General features: G+C 39.1%; 1 protein-coding gene across 1 annotated transcript in view; it reads right to left on the reverse strand.

The window, feature by feature from the left end:
- Positions 1-18984, reverse strand: part of LOC125746435 (extracellular matrix organizing protein FRAS1-like) — a 141162-nt gene that overhangs the window by 95567 nt on the left and 26611 nt on the right. The window contains exons 3-4 of the mRNA XM_049020384.1: positions 2040-2147; positions 1570-1659 (exon numbers count right to left, since the gene is read on the reverse strand). Of these exons, the coding sequence (XP_048876341.1) occupies positions 1570-1659; positions 2040-2147 (198 nt within the window). The remainder of the gene's footprint in view (positions 1-1569; positions 1660-2039; positions 2148-18984) is intronic.

Raw genomic sequence — 18984 nt, forward strand, 5'->3', positions numbered from 1 at the left:
GGCCGCCTTCGGTTCTGCCTCCTGCGGTGTCTCATTGGCCGCCTTCGGTTCTGCCTCCAGTGTCTCATTGGCCGCCTTCGGTTCTGCCTCCTGCGGTGTCTCATTGGCCGCCTTCGGCTCTGCCTCCTGCGGTGTCTCATTGGTCGCCTTCGGTTCTGCTTCCTGCGGTGTCTCATTGGCCGCCTTCGGTTATGCCTCCTGCGGTGTCTCATTGGCCGCCTTCGGTTCTGCCTCCAGTGTCTCATTGGCCTCCTTCGGTTCTGCCTCCTGCGGTGTCTCATTGGCCGCCTTCGTTTCTGCCTCCTGCGGTGTCTCATTGGCCGCCTTCGGTTCTGCCTCCAGTGTCTCATTGGCCGCCTTCGGTTCTGCCTCCTGCGGTGTCTCATTGGCCGCCTTCGGTTCTGCCTCCTGCGGTGTCTCATTGGCCGCCTTCGGTTCTGCCTCCTGCGGTGTCTCATTGGCCGCCTTCGGTTCTGCCTCCAGTGTCTCATTGGCCGCCTTCGGTTCTGCCTCCAGTGTCTCATTGGCCGCCTTCGGTTCTGCCTCCAGTGTCTCAGCGGTCGCCTGTGGTGCTCCCTGCTCCGAGTCGTTGGTTGCCAGCGCCTTCGCCTGGCGTGACTTTCGCTCCCTTCTCGCCTCCTCTGGTGTCCCCTTCTGCTCCCTTCTCACCTCCTCCGGTATCCCCTTCGCCTCCATTCTCGTCCCGTCCATCTGTCCCTCCATCTTCCTCCACACCCCCTTCATCGTCCCCTCCGGCTCCTACCTCGCAGTCGCCTCATGGTCCCCTGCCGCTCCTGCCTTCTGCCAGCCGGGGTTGCTTCCTACCTCTTGTCCCTGCTTCCCACCCCTTGTTCTCTCCTGGTCCCTTTGCTCCTCCTGTTGTCCCTCCGTTGTCCACCTCCCTGGGTTCTTTGTTCCCGTTTTTGGTGCCCCTGTGTCTTTCTGCGTTCCCTTTGGTTTGTCTGTCTTGATTGTTGTCTTGGTCCCTGTTCTGCGTATCTGTGCTGTTTCCTGTGGTTCGTTGAGGTTTTTGCTTTTTCCCCAGGTGCTGTCCCTCATATTTGTTCATCATTAATGCATCGTGATATATCTCATCACAAGTAGACTATATTTGTTTATTATTTTTACTTCAGTAATAATTGAGTTATTTCTAAGTATTTGTACCCCATCAAGTACAGTTTACCATAAGAAGGAATAGGACTAACACTTTTCTTGAGCGGAGACACATAATCTAGTAGTATACTGATCCCATGTTTATTCATCATTAATCAATCATGACGGATCATGCAGTTACTATATTACTTCATGATTTGTACTTGAGTAGTAACTGAGATACTAAGTTTCTTATGCCCCCTTTACACTTTACCACTTTGCAGTAACACTACCCTTACAAAAGGTGTATGAATGGGTTTTCAATCAGGTTATTAATTAGGTTGTAACACTTTGTAAATCATCAATAGACAGCTATAAACAAGTTATAATGTAGTTCTCTTTTTTTATCAGTTATTACCATTTATAAGTGGCAAATGGGAGCCTTAAGCCTGACTTGTGAAGGATTAGTTTTTATACCTCATAAATGGATCCTTCATGTCGACAAGAACCACGAGAACGCACACACTCTGGACAACACTTGTTGGGTGCTACGCTTAGCATCTCTTCCTGCAAAATAATTCAGATTATTACTATGGTTATTCCCAAATATTTATGTTTTGCAATCTTGTTTACAGTCACTTTCCAACGCTCTTTGCTTTAAACACATGCAGGGTGAAGTTATATCAGGTAATGGGCTCATCGCATTGCAGTCTTACATCAATGGAACTGAAAATATTAAGTGCATATAGATTCACCACACTTAGTAAGAGACCAAACACCCTTCTGTAGGTCAAAAGAACACAATAACATCATCTGTTGCTCTCATTTTAATTAATGGTATGCATTTCAAATATACTCCTGTCTTCTTGTATTATGGAGGCATGCCCTACAAAGAACAAGAGCAAGCAAGATCAAAAATTCTGTTATCTCACTCATTCTTACTGTACCTTCAGAAAGTCGCACTGGGGACACTGGCAGCGTCTCGTCTCACAGATCACAACGTTACTGATGCAAATGCATTCTTGGCAGGGATCCGGCCTCCAAGATGCATTGTTCTATGCCAACCACAAAGAAGCAGGTGAGATAGCCTGTTGTAGTCTTATGACTAAGCCCTTTAGGGCACAGATCATTTCAAACGTAAATACAAGATCTACTTTATGGTCTTATTCTTTATTTATCACATTAAAATGGAAAGCTTCAACATGATGGAAACAGCAAAAATGAATCTGAATGCTAATGACAAAGGGTCAGTAATAATCCAGAGCATGTTCAGTTACTGGGATTTGGAACAAGACTTAATGCCGGTTTTTATTATGCTATATATTTTGGCTGAATCTTAATGGTATCCATCCCTTTCGTACTTATGATAAATACTTGTGCAAATGGAACACGTTTCCGGTACATGTTCTTTTCATGGCCAGAGCTGCTCAGGAATGGTCATTGTATGTAAAACAATACTTCATACAGAATAAGAACATACATTGTTGCAGTCTAATGGAGTCTAATTAGCATGACTTTTGATCACCTACTACAATTAGTTTGTAACAATAACCTTTCAGTTTGGCTAATTATCATTTATTATGGCATATGTATGACTCTGAAATTAAATATTACTGTATAAATAAAGTTGCACATTACAGATATTTAATTTATTTATTTTAAAAACATATACTCTCTGTTATAAACCTTTTGCATATCTGCAGTCTGTATTATACTTTAGAAATCGGACAGTAATTGTACATGAACCCATTCCCTCCATTCCATAACCACTTATATAGACCAGGATCACAAAGAGTCTGGATGTATCAAAGGAAACAAAGGATACACGTCAAGAGTCACTGTGGGCAGGATGCCAGTCCATGGCAAATGTACATATATTCTTATATGTAGATATATGTAGATATATATTCTTTCAGATACTGTTTTTATTGGTTCAACACATTCCGCGAAAGATATGCTTGAATCTGCACTTCATCCATGACAGCTTTACTGGCCCATAATGGAATGGAAATGTTTCTGTGATAGCCTAGCGTAACAGCCAGCTCAGCATCTAAGCTCCTAGACGGCATGTTTTTATTTAACCAATATAGCTGCACTACTACAATTTCATGCATTTCCTGCGCTTGTTAAATTAGGAAGCTCTCTCTGTGCTCTCTAATCTGTGACAGGTTCCAGCACTCAGACGCCAAGCAAAATCTGTATTTTACAACTCTGTTGCTTGTATTGCAGACGCATAATTTTAGTACTTTGCACTAAAGCACAGAAACAATACAACTGATTATTCTATGTCAAGATATCACATTAACTGCATGAATGCAATCCTTAATATGTTTGAGAAGCTAACAAAAACAAATGAAACATAAATATCAAAGACATTTTCTGTTGTCATACATTTTGTGATACTGTTTTAGTATAATCGCCATGATTTAATAAGGATTTAGATAAAAATAAAAGTATGATGTAAGGGGTTTGGTATAAAATGGTTAGACAAAATGCAGACAGAATGAATATATAGTTAAATGACAAGGTTACTCAAACTCCATCCAATAAAAGCTGGATAAGAGGCATAAGAGGCAAAGAAGGAAGGGACAAATCAGCAGGCAAACCATATTTAAAAAAGCAGATACTGTGGTTAAACAAGGTAAAAAGATGCTGGTGGTGTGGAGATACTTTTTGCAGATTAATGTCCGATTTTCATTTTTATTTCAGTTCATGGTCAGAGTGGTGGCTCTGAAGCCAGGAATCTGTGCCAACAACTGGAAGGGTGCTGGTTCAAATCCTGTAAATGCCCACAATGCTTAAGAACATAAGAAATTTACAAACGACAGGTGGCCATTCAGCCCATCAAGCTTGTTTGGGGAGAACTTGACTAATAGTTCTTTTTTGGCGTGGTTTGCCACTTTAATAATCTTCGCTCTGGCGGCAGTGTCTGCATGCAGTTTTTGTCGTGTCTCTGCTTTTCTCGCCGTTTTAGTTTGTGATTACCGGAAAGCTAAAATGCTGCCACACCACCGATTTAAGATTGGGTGGTGAGTCCATCCAGAAAATCTATTTTCTGAAATTGCTTAACCCTCTGGGGTCTAGGGATAGGGAACACACTTTCACTGACTAGGGTATGATCACATTCAATTTCATAAACGTAACTCATGGCAAATATTTTTTTTTCTTATATATTTGTTTAGGCATTAAACTCATCTTAATCTAAGTGTACTTTGTGAATATGTCAGATTTATGTGAAGTTTGTAATTTGACATCAAAGTATAGACAAACCTAACTCATGTCACTATTTTTGGCTCCTTTCATTGAATATGTAGCAACTTTCATGTGTATGCATGAGCCATTCGCACCTGGCCTCTGTATCTGGATCGCGTTTCACTGTTGCATTGTTCATCAAATTACCATGCAAATGTGATTTGAATACGTGGTAATACGGCTATTTAGAATGCGAATAGCAAAATTTTGAAGTTATGAACTGAAATACAGAAGAAAGATACGCAGCATCACCGACGATGCTGTCAACTCCAGAGGGTTAATATCTCAGAAACTAAGCACAAAGGACAGTTTTAACGGCACAAACCAGCACAAACGGAGCACACACGATTGTGATTGGTCTGGTGGAAATCAGACGCAAATGGGGGGCCAACTTCATGCTGATGACATCATCATGTAAACAGACATTTATATATCAGAAATTTTTCACGGCACAATCCGGCACAAACGCGGCACATACGATTGAGACCAGTTTGGTTGAAATCTGAAACATATGGGAGGCCAACTTCACGCAGGTCTGTACAAACTGGAACAGCTAGCTTTGCCCTCATTGGTTGAAGATTTTAGTCACACGCACATTTGTATCCCAGGAAGTGCCAATGTGTTATCTGCTATTTCTCCCTGAAAAGCACGTAAAGCAGTGAAAATTGGTTTTCAGTTCATTTTGCTGGTAAAATAAAGTTTAAATAAATGTAATAAATGCTGTGTAGTCTGTGAAGAAGGCATTCAAGTAAGAATTGCATTGTACTCTGTACATGGCAATAAAAACTTTGAATCCTTGAAGTAAATGTATTTGATCTTTTTCTTGGCAGCTATCTTTTTACACAGGGCCACTATAGACAATAGTTTTTTTTACTGCTAACAGTTTGGATCAGGAGTTGGTTATTGTAAAAGAAGTAATGTGCATGCAGGTGATATTTGTATAGATTTATCTACACCCTTCTGGCAGTGCTGCCATTGCAGTCAGGTCTCGCACACTACGATAAGTAGAAGTTGTCCGACTTGGCAGCAGTCAGTTTATACTCCACCCCTACAGCCGCCGGCAGATATCGATACACGTCACATCAGCTGCAGACAGACCTAAAGCCAAGTCAAACACATCCATTAAATGAACTGTTGTGAGTGACATTGGTACTGTCCAATTGCAATCAGGAATAGGGTAGGGCCACACTTCTTATTCGTGGTTGGACAACACCCATCTCACTCCAAGGGTACTGTCGAAACACGAACAAGAAGTATCGTCCTACCCTTTCCGTTTTCAGAAATGTCGTTGTGTTTTTGAAATGTCCTTGTGTTTTTTGAAATGTTATTGTGTTTTCTGTGACGTCATTGTGTTTTTTGAAATGTTGTGTTTTTGAAATGTCTTATTTTTTTAAATGTCATCGTGTTTTCTATAATGTCGTTGAGATCTTTGAAATGTTGTTGTGTTTTTGAAATATCGTTGTGTTTTCTGTAATGTCGTTGTGTTTTTTGAAATGTTGTGTGTTCTGAAATGTCATTGTGTTTTGATCTTTGGGGCCACCGTACAAATTGACCATGCAGCCCCACTGCCCAACTACAGTTGGCTTGCCAAATCGCCTCACAGTTCAGACGCCATTCCTTTCCTTACGCCGACTTATATAAAATTGGATACTGCCCTACTGGGACTACGATTGAGGAGCCAAACTGCTCACCTCGCTACACAAGGAATTGTATCATCGTAGCATCACCCCCCTTGACTTAACCTCCACACACAGGATACAACCCAACATCCTATTGGCCTTTTTTATTGCTTCTCCACACTGGCGTGAGTGGGACATGGAAGCATCAACATACAGTACAGACCGAGGTCTTTCTCATAATCAGCTACCTTTATTTCAGTGGAACCCACAAAATATCTGTACTTTATATTTCTGCTCCCTGCATGGATTACCTTACATTTATCTACATTAAATTTCATCTGCCAGATATCAGCCCAGTCGCTAATTAAATCAAAATTCTACTCCATTGGGCCCTTGAGCAAGGCCCTTAACCTGCAATTGCTTCATCCTGGGTATGATGTTAATCTACATCCAGCCCTATCAAGGGGAAAAATCAGGGGAAAAATTTGGGGGTTGGTGGCAGGATCATTTGATCTGTTAATTGGTATACAATATACTGCAATAACCCACAGTAACTGTTAGTTTTAATCATATAGGAATCTCACAACCTTTAGAGAGTATTTTAAATTTTCTCCACAAAAAATGCATAGCAGTAGATATACCAGGCTTCTGATAACATATAAGTTGTCAATGTACGCACTATGGGCTCAAGCATATTCTTATATTTAGTTTTGTAGAGTGCACAGATCTGCACATAGCTATTCACACAATAGTCAGGTCATGAAAAAAACATGGAAATGGATTTCCACATTGAATACTTTCAGAAACGCTTCAATTTGCAGCCCATGAATTTCTTACATCAACTCAATGATATCGACAAAAAGTTTACTATCAGAAAGGGAATGGCAGGACAGCAGTAAGACATCTTCAGTCAGCCTCTCAGACATTGCCTTTCTTCTGTGACCCTTATCAAAATCATTAAGTGGAAGCTTACCAACAATGGTGACTAACCCAGTTAAAATTTGATTGAGACTAGAGCACCATTAGGAACTCTTACTCCATGAGAAAATATATATCAGCTTCTAGTTAGCTAACCATAAAGCACATTTAGTTAATGGATAAATTCTTAACCACAGTGAATTTCACAATAAGGCAATTAAATACTTGACAAGCAATTACATTGCATAGGGATATGTTTTCTTCCAGAATCATTAAATTGCCACTGTTATTAATTAAAAGACAGATCTTTTAAAAATAGGGTTGACATTTATAAGGCAACGTTCATTTAATGAATGTGGAATGAGCAGAATTAGGCTTATAGGAGAGTTCAGGTTTTGTCATGAGAGTGAAGTGGTTCTTCCGTTTAGAATTTTTGCTGAACAAGCTGCATGTAGTATCACCTCTTTTGTTTCCTGATACAATGGTGCCACTCAGAAAAGTCAATTGCTGAATGGTAATTAAACAGAAGAATGGCAAGTGGACCAAGGGTAATGTAGCTGATCAAGCTTCCTTCTAAATGATGAAAGGTGAATGTAGTGGCAGGCTTTACTGTACATGCTTTGAGTCCTAGGCTTTGACATAACACCTACACTGACCCTTTGTGATGAAGCTTTATAATCTTGTGTATCTCTTGAAGTTAGATATGTAATAAGTGAACATATTAAATAGCTGTCTGTTTTGTTCCATATGGAAAAGTTTTAAAAAAATAACGTATGACTCTAATGTGTTTACTCATATCATATAAGCTGTTTCATGATACTCAAAATAAATATACAGTACACATTAACTTAATGTTCTTTATTCATGTAAAATTAAATTAATGTTTTGTCAAATTTATAAGTACTACTTTGATGAACAATGCTTATTAAATTCATGTTTTGTGAGTCTGGCAGGGGTGGTGACGGGAAAGACCTAAGGCCAATCACTGTAGCCTGATTATGCCACCCTGGACCAAAGGCCCAGGGACGCCTAAACTAAATTACCCCTAAGGTGGACACAGCCACACCTTCACAGGTCCAAGTACAGCACCGGAGACATGAATTCCATAAAAATACGTTCACTATTCCCAGGTAGCAAACAAAAAGACATAAACATTCACTGTAGAACTGAGGTTTACCTGAGGGGGGCAGACTAGCCAGAGGCGAGCTTCAAAGACTCCAACACGCATGCCGGCACGCAATAGATAGCTGGCTCCTGATGACACAGCAACCCACAGCAAGCGACACTTGAGGTCACACCAAACGTACAAACACTACCCCCACCACCAAGTGCCTCTAGCCCCCCCGTCAGAGTAGTCTGCTATAATAAATATTAAACAAAATTTAACCAAAACAATAAGAAAAATAAACACAGGTCAACCACCGAAAGGCAACAGCCTAACATACAATAAACCGGAACAATGAAAAGGAAAATTCACTTCATAAACAAACATGTTACCCCACAACTCACATCAAACATGGCAAATTGAATTAAACCAAAACAACCATATGCAAACCCCAACACAACGAAACAAAGAAGACACAAAGGAAATACTATTCTAAATGAAGATAAGACAACAGCCCAACCCACTGCGAACCACAAAAGTAGGAGAATACCTGTAGACAGGAAACCAAAAAGTTAAACCTGCCACCATAGCTCAGGGTTATTAACAAGCAGGAATAGATACATCTTAAACCTACAGACACTTGTAGCTACCGCTTAACCAACCATAACAGAGCCACTGGACGGACAAGACATCAACCCGTTCAGCTACGAGCGTACAAAGAAAGCAATAGAGCTCAATACAAACTTAAAAAAACACACCATGCACCAATGCCTACCTGTAACAAATGAGGGGCAAACACTACAATGCAGGCGGGGACAGTGAACAAACGCCAAGCTGACAGCGAACTTCAAAGACAAAATAACCGACCAGGCAGAATGTCGCGCCACATCCTGCCTAGAAACCTTATACAGGTGCGGTAGTAATTAGTCAGGATCGATTTGACATGGCTGCCACGCCCCAATACCCCCCGCCCCCCCAGCACCTGGAATAGTAGTTGCAGAACCGAAAGTAGATCCTATGGTCACATGAGTTTTACTTTTTAGGCATAATTCTTTGAATGAACTCTGCTGAATGAACAGTGACTATTTAATGAGTATTTTGAAAAAAAGCATTTTGTTTCAGTTTGGTTCTTGACCATATTCCCCAGCCACTGAATTAGCTGCCCCGTGCTATGTCACATATTAATTAATTGATACTCTTTGTGGAGTAAGTTGACCGCGAAGGGCTGCCGCCCGCATTCGGATGATTTTTGTGAACTGTGTGCTGTGATGTGTCTGCAATGACAAGTAATCACTTTCACTTCAGTTGTTCAGTTAAAAAAATGTTTCGTTGTTGAATGTATTTTTCGTTCTCGATCAACAAACCTTTTTGTGCTAAACTGTGTCTGAGAAAGCAAGTGTTTATGCATAAACAAAGGAGAGAATGTAGTGAATGTAATGAACATCTCCACCCAACTGTGCTGTGAATATTCTTGTGTTTTCTTTTCTTTGTAATTTTGTTTTTAAATAAGCCACCCCGGGTCCCGGGTCCTTAGTTATAGCAGCAAACCAAAAAATAAAGATATTGTATGAGAACCACAATAGAGCTTAAAAAGGAAATAATTGTATTAATTGTACCACCTTGTGGTAGTCCTTGTTTCCTTTTGGAAACAATATACTGTATGGATGTTTCCCAACAGATACAGAGGTCTATTTGAGAGACACATCAATAGCTAAATAAAGTATTACAATCTGTCATCATCTAACTGTTGCTGTAAAAGAGACCTTCGATTTAGGTTATTCTGTTGGTCAGCATCTGTTTCTCCTCCATGAAAATACAGTGAGTGGATAACAGTCCCCATATAGTATCATTAAAGGCTGAATTCTGATATATGTCAACTTGATGGGCCCCAAAAATGCAGGAAAAGTACTGCGATAGTAGAAATGGATATAGTTCTGATGTGTGGATGGCATCTGTGACAGGTCATCTGCAGGGATATCTCGGGGCAGTACAGAGACGGGTGACAAGTACGCATATTCAGTGTACCTCTTCCTTCTTTGCACTGCTGTAAAGCTATGAGTTTTCCCTCATTACCCCCTTAGTAATCCCACTCCATCCTTTTAGCCTGTTCTTGTACTTAATGGTTTCTGCTTATTATCAGAAACCTGCAATGTTATTTTATTTATTTTGCTTGCTTCTGTCCTCACACTGAAATAGCTTTGTAATCACCCCATTGTATCAGATTCTGGTATTTTCACCACAACTACCATTGTAAGCACTGAAAAAAAATCACAGCTTCCTTCATGTCATCCCCATGTTATGTGGCTCTGCTTGCTGTCCTGACTAGTGCAATTCTTATACTGAAATGATTAGAATAAGCAGTTCTTAGTCCACTTTATTTCTTTGCCTTGTTTCCTGGAACATTTCTAATGGCTTTGTATTATCACCCATTATTTTCTTAGTTGACCCATCTGGTATTATTGATATTATATAAATGAAATGAAAGTAGTTTAAATCACAAAACAAAAAGATGGTTTTACACTGCGCAAAGTTCGATGGCATACTACAGGGGCCCAAACTTGTCTGTTAATGTTTATTAAATTACTATTACTACGGAGAGCATTTTAATATGTTTTGTCCTTGTAGCTGCTAAGTACACTGATTCTTAAAGCCATAAAGTTGTCTGCCTGCTAATTTAGAATCTCCATTGAATAAGTGTTTGAGAAAATGTAAAATCTGGGCGTATTTGATTGATGGTGCCAGTGTGTGTTCGTGCGCATTGGGTTTATTGAGAGTTGGGACCAGTGTTATTATTGTAGAGTAAAACGGAAATGAAAAACAAAAATTAAAATAAAAGATAATAATTTGTGAACTGAAATGTTTCATTTGTGAAATGAAAACTGTGTTTACCAAAAAAAACAACCTGTTGGACTTTAATTACTGAAAAGTAGCGCCACACCACCAGCAGAGGTGGAGATTTCAGGTCCAGAGAGTACAAATCCAGACCAAGATTTTGTTCCGACCAGTTGAGTACTATGTGACTGTGACCTATTTTCTTACTCTGCAAGGCTTCTACAGTCAATATAAAATATTACGGAATATTGCATAGCACTGAATATGAAACTGGAAGTTTTTTGTTTGTTTTTGTTTTTTTTTTTTCAAATAGATTTATAGAATATTGCTGACATAGAATCCATGTGCGAGAGCTGCAACTGATAAACAGCACCGCCGTCATTGCAAATCTGTGATCCAATTAATCATATGTAATTTAAGGCCCTTAGTGGACAAAACAGGTTTTGTGCCCACAGACACTGTATAAAATCAAGCACAAGCAGAGACTCAAATCCTGATCCTTAAAGGAATGAGTCAACAGTGCTAACCACTGCATGACCATAACGCCATTCTTTCAAAGCACACAAGTAAAAGCACCATATTTTCTAAAATTTGTGTATACTCATGCAATTCCACAAACTACTAAAATTCCAGTTGCATTATTCACTACATGGTCAAAAATATTAGGACCTAGCATTTAATCACTGAATTCAGGTGTTTCATTTAGACTCTTTGCCACAGGTGTATAAAATTAAGCACTTAGCCATTTAGTCAGGTTTGCAAACATTTCTGAAAGAGTGGGTCATTCCAAAGAGCTAACGGGGTACTGTCATAGGATGCTACAGATGGATTGCAACTACAGTGTGAATTAATGAAGCAAAGGGGAGCTGAGGCTTATAAACACAGTAACCTGGTATCATTATGGACAAGCCCTTTCACATATGCTGTTCCAGTGGGCTGAGGCAGTAGAAGTTTTGTTACGCTGAAGACATAATCTTCATGTCTTTCCAAAAGCAAGTGGTAAGATGCTCAATAGTGAGTGTTCCTGCTCCATTGCTCATACAAATTCCCCTGACTCAGCTGATGAAACATCTGGCAGTTGCACAGAAGATGGATCCAGGGTAAACATAAGATTTATCCCAAAAGGAAATTCCACAGCATTTCTACTTTACAGAATAACCAGACAGCCTATCTCTCAAGAACCATAAAAGTACTGAAATGACAGTGAGATAAATAGGGTGGATTGATATATTTGAGGTAAGCAAGTAAAGGACTCATGAGCAAGGAACCAAGGTTTGACACAAGATTGTAATCTGAAGCCAGTCCCAGTTGGAAAGCGAGTCAGAGCAAGACCGAATGTTTGTGTTGAATCATTTAAACGTAATATAATTTAATCATATAATAAATGTTCTGTTCATTTATGTGCATAATAACATTCAAAGCCCATTGAAAACTGCACCATTTTTTAATGAAAGAAGAGTATGAAAATAAAGATTTGAATTTTATGTTTTGTTAAAATTGTGAATGCATGTCAAATTTAGATACCTAACAAAACAACTGGGTATTAATACAGTACATATTGCAGCATGTCACAATTAGTCACATAGTCCTGTTCCAGATTCTTCAGGTTTGTGTATGTCGCCATACTTTCATAATTTTGTGAATTTATGTTGGAGTCCTGTCTCTGCAGTCCTAAGGACAGACGATGATGGAATCCACAAACAAGAAGTGGTTTGCTTTTACAGATTATTTATGTCTTTTTAAAAATAACTTGTTTGTTAATAGGTTTAAGTACAGCTGGCACATACAATTATATTTGTCACTTTTTCTTTTAGTGGTGGTATTCCTATTTACATAGCTGGGGGTCTCCCAGAGCGGTATTCAACCTTTAAGGTGTGTAAAAATGTCAGCTGTACTCTAGAAACACTAAAGGTGGTGGCACTGATTTTCTTTAAAAAGTAACTGTCTAATTCGAATCCAACCTCCCAGTCCCTACTGGCATTTGTTGTAGGTAAACAATTTAACAACCACTTATCCATGCCATAGTGTTTCGCAATTAAATATCTGATGAGTACAATTAAATTCTTGTCACATGTTCAGTGAAATAAGAAAGACTTAGAATTTATAATTTTAAATATTTTTTTAAACAAATATCTCAAAATAGCAAGAAACACGCCAATAATTTAATATTTTTTTCTAAAATTTTATAATTACTGTATTTCAACTAACAATTGAACATCAGTATACTGCACATGTAGTGTATTGAGACACTGTTCATTCAACTTTCGTAACAGCTTGAGAAAACTTGTTAACCCTCCCCAACATCATTTTCCCTTATCAAAACGGACTTAGTTATGTTGTTAAATTATAAAATGTTAATGAAAAGCATGTTGTAAAAAATGCAATCATTAATTAGATAGTAATACTAACAAATTGCTTGTTACTCACTGCTTTGAAAATCAATGTTTAATCTCCACTATTTGGATTAATTCCAAGAAGTCTCTATGACTGCTGATCCCCACTGCCTCAGAGACAGACTTAAGTAAAAGTAAATTATGTAAAGTTAAATAAAATTACAATGTGGTAACAAACTGCTGTGCACAACAGGTCACTGCTACTCCACCATAAATGACCTCAGCCATAATGGAAGATTATTTTGCATCAAATACTGTAGATATAGACAGTTTCACTGCCCTTGTATAGTAATAGTCATATTTGATGAAAATAGTCATATATTTTTGCTTTTGGTGAAATGTAATGCATTCTGGTTACAGGTAAAAAGCAGGACTTCATAAATATCCTTACTCTATGTCCGATTTCCATTTTTTAACAGTGAAATTCAGACTGATTCATGATTTGCTTGTGAAATCAATTTAAGATATTTGGCAAATTTCCCAGTTATATATCAGGTTATTCTTTCTCTACAACTGAAGGTCAATTATGTGTTTCCCAAAAGAATTATAATGTGCACTACATCATGTGTTTTATCTCTATACAAATCTTCATACTTGTCAATGATTTAAGCATAGTCCTGTTTATACAATAAATTAACAATTAGACAGTTTCATGGGTACTAAACCAAATTAATTGCTTGGCTTTTCCTGATGCTATTACTTTAATAGCATCATTTATTTTGAATTAAGTACTGACGCAAACTCTAAATAATTAATATTAAAATTAATCCAAGATCACATAATCCAAAAAGTCGGACCGAAATAATGTTTAGGGATCCTGTTTTATAGTTTAGCAGGTTCCATAAATTGTAGATAAATTGTCACACAGATGTAGGCACTGGACACTGGCACAGGGTACTTACCTCAGCCACAATGTAACTAACACAATCTTCCAAATCACACTATAAGTCACTCAGCTCTGTACAGAATACGGTAGCATATGGAGTACTGGCTAGTAATTGGTCCCCTGGCTGACAAATTGTGAAAATGGCCCCATCTTCATTTAAAGCTCATATGGTCTGATGAGTACAATTTAATTCACTATAAAAACATATGGCCCATAACCAGTTTTGCAGTAGTGCATTCCGTCTAATAATTCTGATACAGAAGAATAATATCATGGCTGAAATAGAACATTAACTGCATGACCTCCGTAGTACTTACAGTATTTCTTTTTAATCACTAATGTTGTTAAGTGCCACAAAACTGTGACATTGCAGGAAAAAGAAAGTTTCCCTCATAATCCTTACATGTATATACGTGTGTGTATGTGTGTGTGAGGATGAATTCTGTTCATCTTGAATAACAATGGAGGTTACAGATTATTAAAATGAACAGGGCATACAATGAGCAAAAAAGAAAACTGTCACCTCCTTCTTTTTAAGTCCATCCATCCAATTTCTGCACCCGTTTGTCCTATTCAGGATCACAGGGATCTAGAACCTCTATCAGAAGCAATGGGCACAAGGTAGGGAATAACCCAGGATAGGGCACCAACTCGTCACAGGGCACACTTACCATTCAACTCCAAGACACCTCAGTATGTTTTTGAACTGTAGGGGGAAACCAGAGGAAACCCCATAATAACACAGGGAGAACATGCAAATTCCACAAATATGGAGCCATGGCAGAGACTAAAATTCTGGGGCCGGTTGCACAAAACACCTTAAGTATGACATTTAAGGTTTAATTTCTCCTTAGCTAAGGGATTTATTTAAGGGTATTGCACAGAACCCCTTAAAAGGTTTCCTTAGCTAAGGAAAAACATTGAGGGATTTACGACATTGAAAGACGTTTTACAACAGTGACCTGGCAGAACTGCGTGTAGCACTTGTGGAAGAGTGGAACGCATTGCCTCAGGACAACATCATGAGGCTAGTGAGGAGCATGAGACGTCGCTGTCAAGCTGTCATTGCGATAAAAGGACGAAACACCCGCTACTGACATTCTCAATTTTTGTTATTTGGGGCTGTCCCTGTTATTGTCTAAATTTTTGGGGTAATAAATATTAAGCTAATGACAATGCTGTTTCTTCTCTACATTATTAGTAATATCAAAGGGAACTTTTACATATTTCATTAATATTCAGAGCAAATTGGAGATGCACTCATGTACGTTACAATATCCCTAACTTATTGTTGAGTAGTGTATTTAAGGTATAGATATACTGTAAAGTAGACTGTAAGGGTGGGTAACGTTATAGGCTATGATTAGTTAGCGAGCTCGGCTGAACGTGAAACAGGGTTAACGTTCTATGACACTTGCGTTTAGACTGCAACCTAATGTGCTAGAAAAAAAAATTATTAATTACCAGAATTTATTCTATACGAAATGTCATTTTCAAGGTGGAAGTCCACCTCCAAAACCTCTTTCAAATGAGGCAGCGATGGTAGCGGACATGAATGACGCGGCATACCGTTGACTTGAAATACATCGCCTATTACAGCCTGGAAGAAGCCCATAGCATACACCTGCAGAGCAAACATTAACTGCAACGCAGCTGGGGGAGAACAGCTTCGGATTGTGGGGTGATCCAACTGCAGATGGTCGGACAAATCATAAACTGACTGCCGGTCAAATTTATAAAGCAAAATCAATTGCTCATCATTAAGCGTGTCTAAGGGGTTCTCCCGGTCGCGGAACACTCTTTTTGGGATGCGTTTATTTTCGTTATTTATTATCATAAACTCGGCCATGTTGCAGTTAAGGTATGGTTAGAGGTATCTTATTTTTTTTTCTCTTAGTTTGGCTGCTAAGGTGTTTTGTGCAACCGTTAAGGGACGCCTTGAGTATAAGACCAAGATAAGGAGAAAAACTTAAATACTTAAGAGGAAATTTTAAGGAGGGGACTTAAGGGTGTTTTGTGCAGTCAACTTTATTTTAAGGAGACCTTAACTCAGACTTTAAAGAAAATCTTAACTTTAGGTGTTTTGTGCAACCGGCCCCTGGTCCTTAGAGGAGTGAGCCAACAGTGCTAACCACTGCATGACCACACCGCCATTCTTTCCAAGTAAGATTACCATATTTTCTTAAATTTGTGTATATTCATGCAATTCCACAAACTACTAAAATTCCAGTTGCATTATACACTGGACAAAAGTATTGGGACCTACCATTTAATCACAGAATTCAGGTTTCATTCAGACTCTTTGCCATATGTGTATAAAATCAAGCACTTATTTAGTCAGGTTTGCAAACATTTCTGAAAGAGTGGGTCACTCCAAATAGCTCACAGAGTACTGTCATAGGATGCCACCTTTGCAATAAGTCAGTTCTTAAATTTCTTCCCTGCTACATATTCAACAGTCACCTGTAAGTGGTACTACAACAAAGTGGAAATGTGTAGGAACAACACAAATTCTGGCATGAAGTTGAAGACCACATACAGTCAATTGATAACAGAGCGGGGTCGCTGAGTGCTGTGGCCAAGAAGCTGCATGCAAAACTCACATCACAAGTGCAATGCCAAGCGTCGGATGGAGTGGTGTAAAACACACTGCCATTGGTCTCTGGAACAGTGGAAACATGTTCTGTGGAGTGACGAATCAAGCTTCTCTGTCAGGCAGTCTGAACAATGAATGTGGGTTTGATGGATGCCAGGAGAACGTTACCTGCCTGACTGCATTGTCTGAGCTGAGGAGATTGGCGGAGGAGGAATAATTGTATGGGGATGTTTTTCAGGGGTTTGCCTAGGCCCTTTAGTTCCAGTGAAGGGACGTTTTAATACTTCAACATACTAGTACATTTTGGGCAATTCTATGCTTTCAACTTTGTGGGAACAGTTTGGCAATGGCCCTTTTCTGTTCTAGCATGACTGTGCCCCAGTGCACAAAGCAAGGTCCATATAGACATGGTTAGGTGAGTTTGGTGTGGATTAACTTGACTGGCCCACACAGAGCCATGACTTAAACCCTATCAAACACCTTTGGGGTGAATTAAAACGGAGATTGCTACCCAGGCCAAATGCTCTTCTGGATGAATGGGCAAAAATTCCCACAGACACACTCCAAAAAAGTGCCCAGAAGAGTGGCAGCTGTTATAGCTGCAAAAAGGAGGACCAACTCCATGTTGATGCCTATGGATTTAAAATGAGATGTCATCGAAGTTCCTGTAGGTGTAATGGCCAGGTGTCTCAATATTTTTGTTCATATAGTGTATATGTGAGTTTGCGAAACCCACATTATATAAAACATTATTTTGCACCAAGGAAAATAGGGGATGGGATGAAAATCAAATAATTAAATTATGCATTTTATTGTATGCTCAGTATTAGTAACATATTCACATCTTACTTCTTGTAATAATCCACAATGAACAATGAACAATTCAATAATCAACAATCTCTGCATATCTCTATCATAACCCTGACACATTACACACCTAAACTGCTGACAGGTTTTTTTCAATAGAGATATTTTCTAGGGTTTATCTGTGACTTATCAGACTGGATACCACTCAGATTTCAACAAATTACTCTTTTTTTTTTTAACAAACTGCTATTTTGTGAATAAAACATCGCACTGGTCAGTTGAAAAACCACAAGCCAACACAGCTGAACATAAGGTCATATGAGAAGAGAAATCCTTTTTCACCAAATATGATGTTTACAAAACATGTGTCCAAATACAACACAGATATGGAGGTAAAAGTAAGCAACGTGTGTAAATTTTGCACTCAAAAGAAATGCAAAGAAAGAAAGCTGCAAATTCAATAAGTAAAGAACACAATAAGCAAAAATACGTGCGGATCAGGAACGCGCTGAGATTCCTGGGTTTATTGGAAAGTTGATCAGAGTTTGGGGGAGGAGGACAGAAAAGGTGTCACAGGGTGGGTGTGGCTGGATTGGGGGGTAATGGGAGAAGCTGTATTCCTGTATTGTTCAAATCTTGAATAAAGAATGTTATGTCTGGGAATAAAGGGTCTACTTCAGTATTCAGGCTTAAGACTAATAATGGCCTTGAGTCCTTGGAGGAGAAGTGCTGTACCAGCATCCAACATTTTCAGCTTATCCGCAGAATGCATACTTGGCCATATTGTATACATCCTGGTAACAGCTCCTGCAAGTTTCTTAATTCCTGCATGAAGCATATATTCCCCAAATCAGCCAGAATTTGTCATTGTTATGGCTGTAAATTGGGGTGTGGTTCTCCTCACTGATGTAAGAAGTGTCCAAATCAGCAAAATCTTCCAGGTTGTCAACTGTGGTTGTGAAAACCTCCTACCCAGTGAAGTCTAATTAGTCCCTCAGAGCTTCTGTGGCTTCAGTGCACCGTTTTCTTGCTGATTTTGGCTGATTATGTTTCAGGCCTATAGCAACTTCGACCTTCTCTCTGTATGAGGAGATGAAGTGGATAAGGGAATGACTGGAGCTGCCCTATGAGACACAAACGGCTGCCTGGTATGTGTCCTTGATGAGGCTATAAAAGGGATCCAGAGTTTTGACTTCTCTAGTGCTACTTCTTATCAGTTGTTTACAGGTATATTTTTCAGTGTTCAGCACTCAGGTTTGAAATCTCCCATGATGATGACTGGAGCATCTGAGTGTTTCATCTCTACTTTAGTAATCTAGTCAGGTAACTGTTATTGTGCTAAGTGTGCATTGGCTATTGCAAGCATGTGCAGCCTACCGAAATATTGTACAGGATGCATCTCAGGAGAACATGTTTTGCGTAAAACCGACACATTACTACACCATCTTTGCTTAATATTAAAACATATCCCTTTGTTCTAACAG

Source organism: Brienomyrus brachyistius, chromosome 7 (assembly GCF_023856365.1).
Source record: "Brienomyrus brachyistius isolate T26 chromosome 7, BBRACH_0.4, whole genome shotgun sequence".
Lineage (NCBI taxonomy): Eukaryota > Metazoa > Chordata > Actinopteri > Osteoglossiformes > Mormyridae > Brienomyrus > Brienomyrus brachyistius.